We start from the raw sequence: 14,130 nt of genomic DNA on the forward strand, positions 1-14,130 counted from the left end.
TTACTCTCGTTAAAGATTTAATATTAAGTCTCGAGCTTTTTAATTTAGAATTCTGGTCTCGAAGAAAGTCTGGGATAAATATCGAAGAACAGAGAATGGAAAAATGATAAAAATTGAATATAATAAATAACGATCTATTTTCAAAATATAATTAAATATCACACAAAATTTAACAATTCACGAAAAAAGAAACGGTTCTGTTTAATAAGTTTTCAACCATATTTTGTTCGAATTGATCGATTCTATCTTCGCCACGAAACGTGCAAAAGTTGACGCGTTGATTTAGTGTTAAAAAAAAAAAGAGAAGTGAACTTTTTCACGGGCGAAAATTCACAGATTTGATCGAATTTGATTTTCGCCGAGGTTTTTTGCATCGAAAACACTGTCAGAAACGGCGAGATATTAGATTAAAGTGATATGTAGACAATTGCACGACGGAAATGCTCCCCACCCCCGCATTTAGCGATAAGGGAGGACGAGCGAACGCGTAGGACTTTGCTGCGTGTATCCGTTCCATGGTTATCACCTTTCGATGTCGCCTATCGTTCCATGAAATGTACCGGCAAATCAACAATGGGTCGAATATGAATTGAAAAAGATTATTCCGATTTTCGATAAATCTTCCAATCAGATCATTGTTTCTGCGTTTTGTATTCTGCTTCGTAGCAGGGAATTTCACGTGCAATATAATAGATATAAAATCCTTATCGTTTCATAGCTAATTGTTCAATTCCCATTTTGATTCCTCAAGCAAAAAAAGTTGAAGAAAAAAATGGTGAAAATTAATTTTACATATAATAAAAAGTGAAGAAAAGAAAAAACTCTTTCTTTCTTTGTAATTACAAATTAACGCGTAAATTTTTACACGTTACACAGCAAGGATACGAAATTTCAAAGCTTGCTAAATAAAACCACTTCTTTTTTTCGTAAATTACTACATTCTTCCGACGTTGAACTATATTTCGAAACACTTGCTATCTTCAAATTTCACTATTCTTCGACATTTATCCGACGCTCTCTTCGAGGCCAGAATCTAAAATAAAAAGGCATAGGACCTACCATGTGTTCTCTAATCACAACAATTTATCCAACTGCAAAATTTCTGCAAGGAGAACGGAAGCAACGTTCGATTTTTCTAACTTTCCGTTACTCGAATTCATCGCGAATTGCGAATATTAATACCATTCTGGTTTCTTCATCTATCGACGACGAGGTGGTACAAAGTGCGAATGTCACGAGGGGTTAATGGCATGTAAGTTCGGTATCAAAGGAGGATAGCCGTATCCAACGCTCTCTTCGAGACCAGAATCTAAAATAAAAAGGCACAGGACCTACCATGTGTTCTCTAATCACAACAATTTATCCAACTGCAAAATTTCTGCAAGGAGAACGGAAGCAACGTTTGATTTTTCTAACTTTCCGTTACTCGAATTCATCGCGAATTGCGAATATTAATACCATTCTGGTTTCTTCATCTATCGACGACGAGGTGGTACAAAGTGCGAATGTCACGAGGGGTTAATGGCATGTAAGTTCGGTATCAAAGGAGGATAGCCGCGTGCGCAGAGAGAGAGAGAGAGAGAGAGAGAGAGAGGCGTATCGTCGGTGAAACGAAGATTTCTTTATCGGCGCCAAGATACCCTACTTCGAGTGAAACAAAACAGGGGTTACACGTGCTCGTCCCGGCCTCGTCAACGTCGTCGCCTCCGCTACCACGTGGGTAAAAAGTCTCCTCTATTTCCTTTTTTCCGACACCGTGTGTTTTTTTTTCTCGCCGTCTTTTAACTTTGCTCTTTCATCAGCCTGACGATCGCCAAGCGGATGAACCGGAACTTTTCTAATTGTTTACCAAAGGGGCGATCTTTGTTGGTATTAATAGATTTAGCTTTGCTTCTGTTTTTCCTTTCCTTCTATTTTTTTTTTTTTTTTTTTTTGTCGAACGAGGATCTTCAATTTGGGAAATACCAATAGATAGTAGAACGCTAATTGAATGTTATTTAACGAAATTTGGGGGTTTTTTGAAAATCAGGATTTGTGAATTGTTTGCTGCATTTTATTCGGAATTGATCTCAGAAGTAGACGATAGTTTGGATCCTTTGATGTACGTGTTTAAATTCATTTGTTTTTATTAGTAGATAAAGAAGAATAACATTTTTGTTCGAATGTATTTCTACTACTCTTAATTGCACCAATTGTAAACGTCAAATATTCTAAATTAGTTATTAGATTTTTAGCAGATTCTGTATTGCAACGCACTATTTAATGCCAATATGTGTGCATATTATGTTTGTTCATTTAAAGATTCGAAATGCTTACGTGCCAAAGGCTAAAGATTTCAAATTAAACACTTCTTGTAATTTTAATAATTGGAAATAATTCAAAAGCTTTCACAATGTTATCACGACTATCTTTGCAAATACACAAAAAACGAAATATCTTTATATATTACAATGTTAAGCAGCAAATTTATACAATACTGTTAAAGTCGCAATACAATCGATTTAATTTAGGTACAAATCATTGCAGCTCATATAACTAATGAATCATATTTTCAATTAACGTCAAATACCCTGATAACGTCGATAAATACCTCAATTCAAAGAACAATTGAAGAGTCCAAGGAAAAACCGATCATAGTCCATTCTAAACAAAAATAGAGATTCTAGCATCGCGCGTTAGAGTTTAGGGCAAGCTATCAAACTGTAGTAAAGTAAGAAAAAATGGGTGCAGTCCAGAAAAATTAAGGACCAAAGAATCGAAAATGAACGTCACATTTCTCCAATGGAAAAATGATCAAAGTCCACCTAAGCACAATGATACGTGTTTTCATGTCATACTTCTCCATCATGTGCTATAAGTGCTTTGGTAATACAGAGCAGACGCGCGACCGCGAAGGGTTAATCTACCGTATCAGCTTTCAACAAATACATCTATTTTAAACATAATGAAAACGCGAGGAAGCGGGAGCAATCTCAGGGCGGAACTGCAACAGGAAAGGTCCGCGTTTCTGGTGTTAATTCGTGCCAATCCTGATAACGAGACGACGACGTAGACGACTTCATCGGGCCAGCCGTACAAAGCCGTGGCACGTGGGTATGCGCGTAATATGTAATATCTGGGTAATCGTTACGTAGATAGGGATCAATGCCAAACGCGAGGAACGCGAGATGCTGTAATTTATCATTAACGCCTACGTCCAGAGCCGCTGGGCCGAATGGTTAACCCAAAGCGTAGAATTGTGCCATTCCCACTACATGGACAGCAATTTCGGAGCGAGGTCTGCAGCTTTTGTTCGCCTCTGGCGGACACTTCTCAACCGGCCAATTTCGATTGATTCGTTTTTCATCCGTTTCGTACGATTTTCGTCGGTTTTATTTCACGCTCCTTGCGGAGAAATTTCGAACGTGCTCAACGGGTTAATTGGTAGCTTATGATTTGAGGACGTCGCGTGGAATACAGTTTGACGTTACAGTGTTTTAATTGAAAAAGGTTGGGATCGTTGTGCATTCGAAGTTATAGGAAAATTTTGGAGAGCAGCAATTTTGAGAAATTTTTATTACACAAATCAATCGAAACGAAGTAAATTGCTATTTCGAATGTATGAAGAATTAGTAGCAGATGCAATATGGGTGTTTAAATGGTCACTCTTGTAATCGCGCCAAAAATTCCGGAAATATTCATGATTTTTTTTCTTGGTGTATAGAATGAACAACAATGTCAAACTTGTTTCACTTATTGAGGCACTTGTGAAGTATGCGAAACAATTTTTTAAATAGCTTTTCAATTGTTTGTTTAATGCTGTATCTGGGGTAAAGATAGCGCCTTTAGAAAGAGATGCCTCGTTGGCGTCTGACTCATCCAAAAGAACAAAATGAAAAGGATTCTTAATCGGTAAAATTACAAATTTCAGAATTATATATTTAGAATATGTGAGAGTATTTGTCTATCAAAAATGTTATATTCTTGTTATTTCAATTTTCGACACCTACTTTCTTAAACAGGATTGGAGGAAATTTTTGAATATTGGAGATTTGATAAATATTTGTAAATATAATATTCGGGGACTAGATTGATATTTATATTTCACAGTTCAATGTCTTGTATAATAAAGAAATTTATTGCAATACTTCAGTAATTTTGCATTAAATTTAACGTTTAACTTGTTTTTAACGATTTTATATTTGTTCTACAAAAAATACAACGATCGTCAGAAAGTTTGATATTATTCCACGAAATGTTGGTTCTATCGAACTTATTGGGCTGGTACAACGAATATCCCGGATATCAACCTTGTTTCATCGACGATTCTTATTCTAATTTTCCTATTTTCCTTGAAAACTTTCTGCTGTCATTGGTTTTGCAAAGTAGCTAACTGTATTTCGTTGGAGAGGTTAAATAATCCCGAAAATCCCGAAATTTCGAAGTTCTTAAAACTTCACAAACATGTCGCTCGAAATTTTCAAAGTTCTGGGTGAAGCACGAAATTCAGAGATCTCTGACTTTACTCACTTTCTGATTACTCTTGACACAAGCTAAGATAGAAAACTTTATTCGAACATAATCTAACAAAGTGCCAATTGTCAATCTTAACGAAATTTATATACGATATAGTATTAAAAAAAAATATTCAAAAGTGTCTTAAAAATTACACATTAACCCTTTCGTTGTGGCAAGTTTTAGTGCGCAACTCGATTTCTTCTGCAAAATCATTTAGTTTGCTGATTTAAAATTATTAAAAAATTCAAAAATTTCTACTCTACAATTCATCATTTCATCAAATTAACGTGAAGGTGCGCAAAGGGCAATATTAAGGCGAAAGTGTACCAAAAGCACAGTGCGATTAAATTTTCATAGCGCCTACAGACACCAAAAGCACAGTGTTAGAAATTATTTAAACCGCCTATAGGCTCCGAGGGCACATTGCGAGAAAATATTTAAACCGCCTATAGGCTACAAGGGCACAGTACGAGAAAACTTTCAAACCGCCTAAAAAGACTATGAAAGGGTTAACTGGCTTAATTTGAAAGAATATTGGTAGCAACAGATAAATTATAGATCGTATTTTTGGCAAACCACCCTGTATAACAGCAGTCAAACAGGATTCGTTTAACACCTAGCATTCGCGCCGTTTCATGAAACAACCATGAAAAGGAGTGGCCATTTTTTCACTTGTTGCTCGGTGACGCGACGCGTCAGTGCTGCACCACTGAGTGCAGCATCCGTTCTCCAGAAAGGACCATGACATCAGCGTCCATGCGCGCGCGCGTTCCTTTTACGACGTGTTTCGCGCGAATCTCCCCGAGAAAAAAGTCGTTCGCGAAATTGTTCAAATTGAACTCGATACGCCACGAGTGAATTAGAGAGAAGCGGTGGACATCGTTGCGCGAAGGTTAACTGCGAGCAACAATAACGTCGAAACGACGATCAGGTTAATCGAGCACGCCAGTTTCGATTTTATGGTTGCCATAGCGAATCGTACTGGAAGATTTACGATCACCAGACTGGCGATGAGCTCGATGAAATTTACATACGATCGTTGGAGATTTCTCCTTCGTTCCCGCGGCAAATATTCCTCGAACAAATGAAAAAAACATTACGCGTATCTTACACGTTTTATTGTCGCAAGCCTTTCTTGGAGATTTTCGAGAAATATACGAGCTCGAAATTCCACCCACATCGGAGTATAAATCGAAGGTACTTCGATAAAATCGCGTATGGTTGGTGGGTGAGTTTCGAATAATTTTGCGGAAAAGTAGGATGGTTTCCTGAAACAGCAGGATGTCGGCTGAGGTGTAGAAATTCTGCGTGATTCACGGAATACTGTGTTAGAATTTTAGAAGCGAAAGGGGATAATTTCATTTTAATCGCTGCATCAATAGATAAGTTTGCATTATTATCGTTCTTGACGGATTTCTGTGAATATTATCACTAGTCAGAAGAATTGAACATTTATGGAAATTAATGTAATCGCTGATTAAGAACAGTTAGCAGTTTTTTATTCGGACGTATAAATGTACTTTTCATTTAAAAATTGTAAAAACGAACGGAAATGAGCTGCTTTCAATTTTACCTGTTGTAATGTCTACAAAGTGTAGTACGAAATTTGCTCTTAATTAATGATCTCTATCAATTCTGTTTTACTAAAATATCCCCTAAAATTTGTAATCGTGCTATTTGATAACCTTTTAAAAATTTAGTCATCAGTTTCAAAGATTTAATCCTTGAATTACGACTTGCGAGGAAAGTTTGGTAACCCGAAAATTCCAAAAAATTTTGAAGCTTTACAGAAATTCATTATCGATCGATTAGAAGAAGCTTCAATTTAAAAGTTGCGTGACTTTTCATATCCTATATTATAACAGCAAAGAATTTTCGAAAAATTAATAGTGATGGGGGTAAATTTTGAAAAAAAAATATCGTTTTAAAAAATTCTTCACCACCACAGTGCAGGAACCACATAACTCTCAATTTACCTTTTCTCCCTATCCTGCACCGGTTACGTAAATATTCACGATAATATGAAAACTCACAATTTTTCCGTTTAATTATCGAAACGAGAAATGGTTCCGTAATTAGCATCGATTGAACTACATTTTTGCAAAATTTCAAATTTATCCGGAAATTCTCCGGTTAGACGTAACAAATGGAATTACCCTCTCTGTTCAACACACGGTTATCGAGTTCAATGAAATAATCATCCTCCTTTTTTCGCGGCACATTTTCGAGCCATGGAAAAAGGTCAAAAGTGCCGGAGAAAATCGGGGGTACTGGCAACGTTGCAGTGGTCCAAAAGGTCGCTCGATGCAGCGGTACCAGAAAGGGCCGTGACGTCATCCGGACAACTCGTTTGGAAGCCACTGGCATCCCGATGTAAAGATGCAATCCGTACGTGTCGTAAAAAAGGAGAAAGATGCGCTCGTAAAGTCTTATCTGGCCGCAAACTGATAGACGTTCATTAAGGGGTCGACTGTACAACCGTGAAGCGGCGGGCTCTTAACATCATTTCGCATCGTTTTGATAAAGTTTCTTATCACTCCGTCACTGCGTCCTCTGTTTGTTTCGTAACCTAGTTTTTTACATAATTTCGTCATGTGTAATCTCGTTTTCAAATCGCTGCATTTCGATGAGGAGCACACAGTTCAACCGTCGCAATGGTGACTTCTTTGTAGAATTTCCGCTGGTTCGTTTAAACGAAGTGAAGAAGGTACGAGTGATATGGACGAAATAACTGGAATTTACTACTGTTCGTGCCGTTACAGTTGAATCGTTTGTTTATTGATATTTTGGGACAGATAGCGATAGAAAAGAATTTCTGTTCTCCTTTTCACGTGTTAAGATTATGTTTTTCATTTGTGGCGAGAGACGTTGACGTACTAGTGGAGATCATTATCATGTTTCTGTTAATTTAATTCCTCCAAATTTTGTGTGTTTTAATTTATATATTTGCGATAGTAATATGTTTGAACGATTTATTTTTCAAATTTATCATTGTAATGTTCGTTTAGAGTGTTTAAAGAAGCCGTATGAATTTTTGCAAATTTTTTTAAAGACTTTTGCTCATTGAGAGACGCGTCCTAGGTAAACGACCCACCTTTGCGGTTTAAAAGTGCCGAAAATACGTTAGTATTCTCTAATGTTTGACATTCTCCTTTGATTATCCTCTCTCAACTTTGAATATTACGAAATTGTTAGTATTTTTGTTTTAACTTGCACTGATTAACAGAATTTCGTTTGAGAGATAGAATTGCTCTTTTTGTAACATTTCCACTTGCAGTTTGTACTCCAAAGTGTTTTTCGTTATCCTCTTCATTACTTCCTTTTCGAATTTCAATTAATTTTCCACGAAACACGTGCATTATTTAATGTTATTTGCCAACTCTAAATATTAGAAAATTTCGATTTCACTGAAAAACGTTTCATATTTCCCATTTCACTCCCGATTACTATCTATTATCAACGGTTTGTACCTTTCATTTCTATAAAAATGAATAAAGAAAATAAAAACAACAAAGGAAGAAAATTAAAGTTAAAATTAAAATAAACCAAAAAAAAAAAGAAATCTTCAATAGTCGTATTATCATCTTACAATCTGTTCTCAATTTCGTACCGTCAATTCTGCATAAAATTCATTCGAACCTCATCCTCAAAACTCTCATTCGAAATTCAAATTCGCTTCTTATTCACCGGCAAAATTTCTCACAGCGAGACTCTTTTAACCCCCGGTTCCGAACCGAAGAGTCGTTCCATCATCTTGACGTGGGGCCTTATTCGCAAGAAAGCGGCGCACGAGCAGATACGTTCGTAATGAGATGATTTTCGTGGACGGTCGGAATCGCTGCCCGCCGAGGACTATCATTTACGTGTCGCCTCGCGGTGTCACGTCCTGTCACGTCGTATCGGCACAGGGCTGAACGAGAGAGTTGCGAAAGAACGGATCCGCGGTACTTTTGTACACGAGAGCAGAGTGCGGGCGGGACATCGTGGGAGTTCCTCGGTAATTCCCTCTCATCCTCCGCATTTGGAAACGTTCCGTTTCTGGCCGCTGACGCCATACCGTTTTTTTTAATCCCCGTATCGTATCGCGTGCACGCGTCCCCGGGAATAATTTCATGAAAAATCGAAGAGAAGAAAAACTGGTCTCCGGTATTGTCATTAGCACGCCTAATGGCGTGAATGTGGACGGTGTTGCGCGACTTTGACCGCTTCCCTTTGATGATGTAACTGTGCAGTACGTAGCTGGAATTTCGTCCTCCTCCTTTTTCCTTGGCAGGTATATTGTTATTATATTTAGAAGTTCCCGCGATACGGTTTCGATTACTGGGTTTGTAATTTGGCTGAAAATTTGTAGTTTTAATCTTTCAATTTTAATGTATTTATTTGGTGGAATATTTCGTTAAAGATTTTAGTAGTTCAATTTAGTAAATGAATTTTTTAAAACAAGCTTCACACAGTAATTAAAGGTAAATCATGGGAATTCAAAAATGTGGTGCTTTCATATTTTTATTAGGGAAACTTATATTGATGATTCACGTTAAGATACTCTTAACTTAATATTTATGTATTGCTGTTTAATGATTTTTTATTAATGATTAAGGTGTTAATAGATTCTTATATTGCAAATATCAGAATGTAGGGTATTGAGGAAATAATTTTAATATTATTCAAAAGCAAATTTATTTAAACTGAAGTTAGTTTTATTAGGTGTATAAATTGCCAGTCAGTTTCATTATAAGTGGAGTATACAGAAAAAATGAAGAAAGAATAGTAATGGAAGATTTATTAAAAAGTCTGGAAGAAGTTAAATGGTATATTTTTCAATTACTAAATTTTCGTTAATAATTTCATACTATGGTACTTCTTTTTAATTCTAAAATCTGTGATCTAATTTGTGATATCAAGCAGCTTTTCATTAATGAGCATTTCTAATATTTAAACGCTTTATGGCCCTGCAGCGAAAGAATAAATGCCTCTTCGAGTTCTGAAAGGACAATTTAGGCAATTCTCACTCAGATGACTTCAAAGTGCGGAAGCAATTAAGACACAGCTGCGATAATATAGATTCACGTAACATCGTTGTATTTTATTTCTTTTATCACGGCGATAAAAAAAAAAAAAGAAAGAGAGAAAAAGAGGCGAGGCATCTGTAGCACTCATTAAGAATTTTACGACGTAACTACGTCAGTTACCAAAAATTCCGCCTCTGTACTGTAAAACGTGTTTTAGTCATCGTGTATATATTTTCTTTAAACGTAACATGATATTTACACGCTTTCAATTTAGAACACATGTGACCGAATAATCGTGGAAATGAAATCAGATTTATCTTAGAGATTTTCGAACGATAATCATCCTTATAGAAACTTACACTTTGACTGCCGATTAAGAAACATATTTGCTTCATAAGTATACAGGACGATCGAGATCCGTCGAATATAAATCGAATTAATTTAACCGTGCAAATTTTTAAGATAATTATTATTTTCGGGAAATGATTCTTCACTCACCCTGCTGCCCTTTTCTCCTGTGCCACCATATTCTCCACCAGCACCCTTCTCACCTTTTGGACCAGGTGGACCATCCGGACCAATATCACCCGGAAGTCCTTCCTGTCCCTGCGGGCCAGGTATTCCAGGAAAGCCCGCGACACCTTTTATCCCCCTACAATTGTATTTGTACGAACTTCTGCAGATCTGTAACAAGTACAAGAAAAAATATTCGTTAGTTCGTTTATAATTTTACTTCCTCTATAATTATTCAAGCTGTCATATGAAATCACTTCTTTACAACTGCGAACACAGTATTGAAACATTAATTCTACATTAATCGTGCTGTTATAATTTATTAGAAAATATTTCCAACGAAATGTTTAAGTTAGTACATTTCGAACGTGTTCCAATCTGTTTCGTTTACTCAAGAAGAATTACACTGTTACATATTTACGTTAACAAATGGTATTTATTTTCTTAAAGGAACAAGTTAATGCACTCTGTATCTGAACATTCTTAACTATTAAATACTATTCAGTGAAACATATCGGGGTATGCTAAATGCTAAGTTAAATAGCGGTACTGATACCGAGAAACTGTTCCGTGAGATATAGCGTTCCTTATGGTGCTATTGTAAACTTGGTGTGCAAGTATTTCTAGACACAATACGTAATTACCAGAGACAATTTATAGCGACGCAACGAGTACCCCGTGTTCCTGTATACCTTATTGAAAAAGGAAAGTTAACAAACTTCTTGAAAGCAGATCAAAATTACAGTTCCCCTTTGCGATTAAGTAGGTGTTTATGAATTAAAATGAAGTAATTTTTAATTCAATTCTAAACTAATTCTTCTTACATAGAAACTTCTCCAATCTAGACGTACAGTTTCTAGTAATTCTTTGGATAATGTTACGAACGTAGAATCACGACAAAATAATTATCCACAATTTACCGAAAATTCCTAATTATTCACAATTAGCCCGGAGTTTTCGCCTTCGAAGCTATTAGGTCAAAGTGAAAAATATCTGAATAAAAATCCAAGAAAATTCTATAGCGATGACATAATGGTCCTACCAAAAAGAAGTAAAAATTGTGGAATGAGAAGACGCCTACGTTTCTTTTTTGTTTAAATAAAATTCGAAGGTTCGTTGGAAATATTGATCTAAATTTTAAGATTCGACAACGAACTCAATGGGTGATCTAACACCTCACTGCAACATCCCTTAACGATGGACGTTAATTGGCAGATAAGTGACACCGCTGTATCGCCGTTTCCTATTTTGAATAACGCTAAAGAGAAGAAAAATGGAATCGTTCACCTCGGCCACGTATGCCCCGTAGAAAGTTGTTCTGCTTATGTCAACGAGACTTTAAGAGCGACTAGCTTCCATCTTTCGAGGAAACCCTGCCACGTTGTGTACATACAAAACACTTCTTCTTTTTTTGTCGTTCTTACATCCTTCTGTAACGTTATCTCGCTCCGTATAGCACAACATCCTCTGGACGTGTGATCCGGACACGTTGCAGAGGATCTTTCGTATTGAAAAATGCAACGGGCACGTTTGTGTTTTCTTGGTTATTCGCGTGGCGGTTGGTTATTCAGGTGCTTCGATGTTTGTTGGAACGGTTGAATTTAGAAATTTTCGAGCGTTAACCTAACCGGCGCATGTCGGAGTATCCTAGTTCGCGGAGGGAAAGAAATTACGACCCGCTTTCAGCGCTGCGATAAATCTGCTCGACGAAGCGAGGTTACCAAAAATTATTCTACACTTAGAATGCACTTATTTCATCGCGTTCTCCGAGGTACAATTTTATAGAGCAATCTGTCTCTTTTGTTCGGTAATTTCGAGAAGAAAGTGAGCTTTAATGTTGCAATTAGGAGGGTACAAACATATTTCTGTATTTCGAACGAAACAGACTTCTCAGATCCTCCGTTTTTTTGTTTTTAGAATTTTTAAATGTAATCGATCTACATAAATTTGTGAATTCAATTCATTTACAGTATTATCCAGAAGAAATGATTCGATATGATACTTTTCGAGCGTAAAATATTCGTTGATAAATAACGAGTATAAAATTATGTGAAATGAGAAAATCGTGAAAAGCTTCTCTTTCTTATTTTCGTTTTTGCACAGTTTCTGTGTTCCAGGGAACCGTTCGAAATGTTCGCAGAAACATTCGCGATTCCAGATCCAGTTCGTGAACTGAATGTTTATCCAAGAAGTTTTTGTTCTTTTTTTTTTTTAAATAGAAGTCGGTAATTCGAGCCAGTTACTCGAACATATTAATAACAAGGATTTATGTAACAGAAGAAAAAGCGAATCCACGCTTCAACATCCGCCCACGATTACGAAGACTGCATGGAATCAAGGTCACTTTTGCATTAATTCATCAGTTTAATGCCTCCTACGTGATTGGTTGTGACAAGTCACCTTGTTTTCAATCGCGTGTCAAGGTATTCTCGCCGCTTTGAAATTTCTCGAACCTCGAAACAATTGTTGCAAGATGCATCGAACTCTGTATGTTCATGAATCGACGGATTCTACTTCCTTTCTGAACGTTAATTGCTGATGCGACAGTTTGGAAGAATATTGTTGACAGAAAAATTGTCTTAAACAAAAAATTTAATTTTAATACCTTTACAAACAAGATTATTCCGATATTGTTATTAGTCTAATCGTCATAAATGTCACACTTTAAAATAGCTAGCAGGGAAGAAGAATGTACGTGTTACGTTAAAAAACTAGTATGTTAAGAGAAATGAAGTTCTCTTTAATATGATATAATACAACTCTAGGCCCAGGGTGCAAACAAATTTATTATTGTTATGTTATACTATATGAAATATGTTAATATTGTATTAATTAATCTAACGATCAACGCAATTATTAAGTTAGTGAACATTTTCTTTGAACCTCACAGTATTTTTTTAAATTTCGAAGGTAGAAAAATATTATTAAGCGTAGACATGAATTCTTTGGGACTTCGGGCACAATCAAAGTTTCACTTAAAAATAACGAAAACAGATCAATCGTCGACAATAATTTCCATTATTGTCTATGACCTTTCGCAATTTTTCTGACAGCTTGCGAATACTATCATCATAGAAACTCGCTGTCTTTGAATAAATTACGTGAATTCAGTCGAGAGAATGAATTTCTGCACCTAATATAAAGGTAAAATAATATAAAAAAAAAATTGCAAAAAGTAAGTTTTATAAGTGAACGATTTTTCCAATAACACCAACACTAATTCAGCAAAATATTTAATAAAAACTAGCCAATCTCTGTGCTCAATATTTAAAAGACACGTTAACTAAGGAATACAAATAAAAAAGTAACCGATTTCTAACTCTATCTGTTGATATTTCGAGAAAAAAGCACAGGCACGAGGCAACCCCAATATGGCGTTCCCAATAAAAAGTAAGCAGTACGATTTTTAAGAAAGTAGGTGAGCTCGTATGAATCAGCTCGACGCGGGGGTCCCATTTAAATCGAGCCTGCAACTCATTGCGGATTTCGATCTTCCAGCCGTCTTATCTGTCGCGACGTTCGTTCTTGCGTCGCGACGTCACCGCTGTACGATCCTCCGAATATACGATGCCTGTAACGCGTCTGCTTGCTTTCAGCCATCGCCGTGATGTAACGCGCCAACTCGAACGGGAATCGTGTTTGCGCGTGACATAATTTCGCGATTACGCGACAGGTCGATCTATCGCGAATTACGTCCTGCCTCGTCTTGCGAAATTCGAGAGTGAAAAATTTCGCCAGCCCCTATTTTCGCGAGTATTAAACTTCGTTAAATCTCTCTTCCGCCGCGTTGCAATTTTTTTTCTGGTAACATCGACGAATCGAAGAAACAATGGAGGGTTATAAATATAGAGTAATTTGAACGCGAAACGTTGGAGAACGGAAAATTGGCAAATGGTGCGATTACAATTTGGAATTTTTAGTATTTGATGGGAAAAATTGTGATGAAGAAACTTCAACGATACCTGGATCTTGCGATGATTCGTACGATCTATAATAGTATTCTTGTTCGTTTGTGCGAATTAGCAAATTTGAAGTTCTTAACCCTTTCGCGACTACCGCCGGTTATATCCGGCATCCACTAAGCGCGTCGCATTGGCTAAAGCCGGGTATA

General features: G+C 36.6%; 1 protein-coding gene across 1 annotated transcript in view; it reads right to left on the bottom strand.

Annotated features, from left to right (window-relative positions):
* The window catches only part of LOC108570334 (collagen alpha-1(IV) chain), a 98,545-nt gene that overhangs the window by 38,710 nt on the left and 45,705 nt on the right, over positions 1-14,130 (bottom strand). The window contains exon 2 of the mRNA XM_017932175.1: positions 10,005-10,190. Within this exon, the coding sequence (XP_017787664.1) occupies positions 10,005-10,190 (186 nt within the window). The remainder of the gene's footprint in view (positions 1-10,004; positions 10,191-14,130) is intronic.

This window comes from Habropoda laboriosa, unplaced genomic scaffold (assembly GCF_001263275.1).
Source record: "Habropoda laboriosa isolate 0110345459 unplaced genomic scaffold, ASM126327v1 scaffold68, whole genome shotgun sequence".
Classification (NCBI taxonomy): Eukaryota; Metazoa; Arthropoda; class Insecta; order Hymenoptera; family Apidae; genus Habropoda; species Habropoda laboriosa.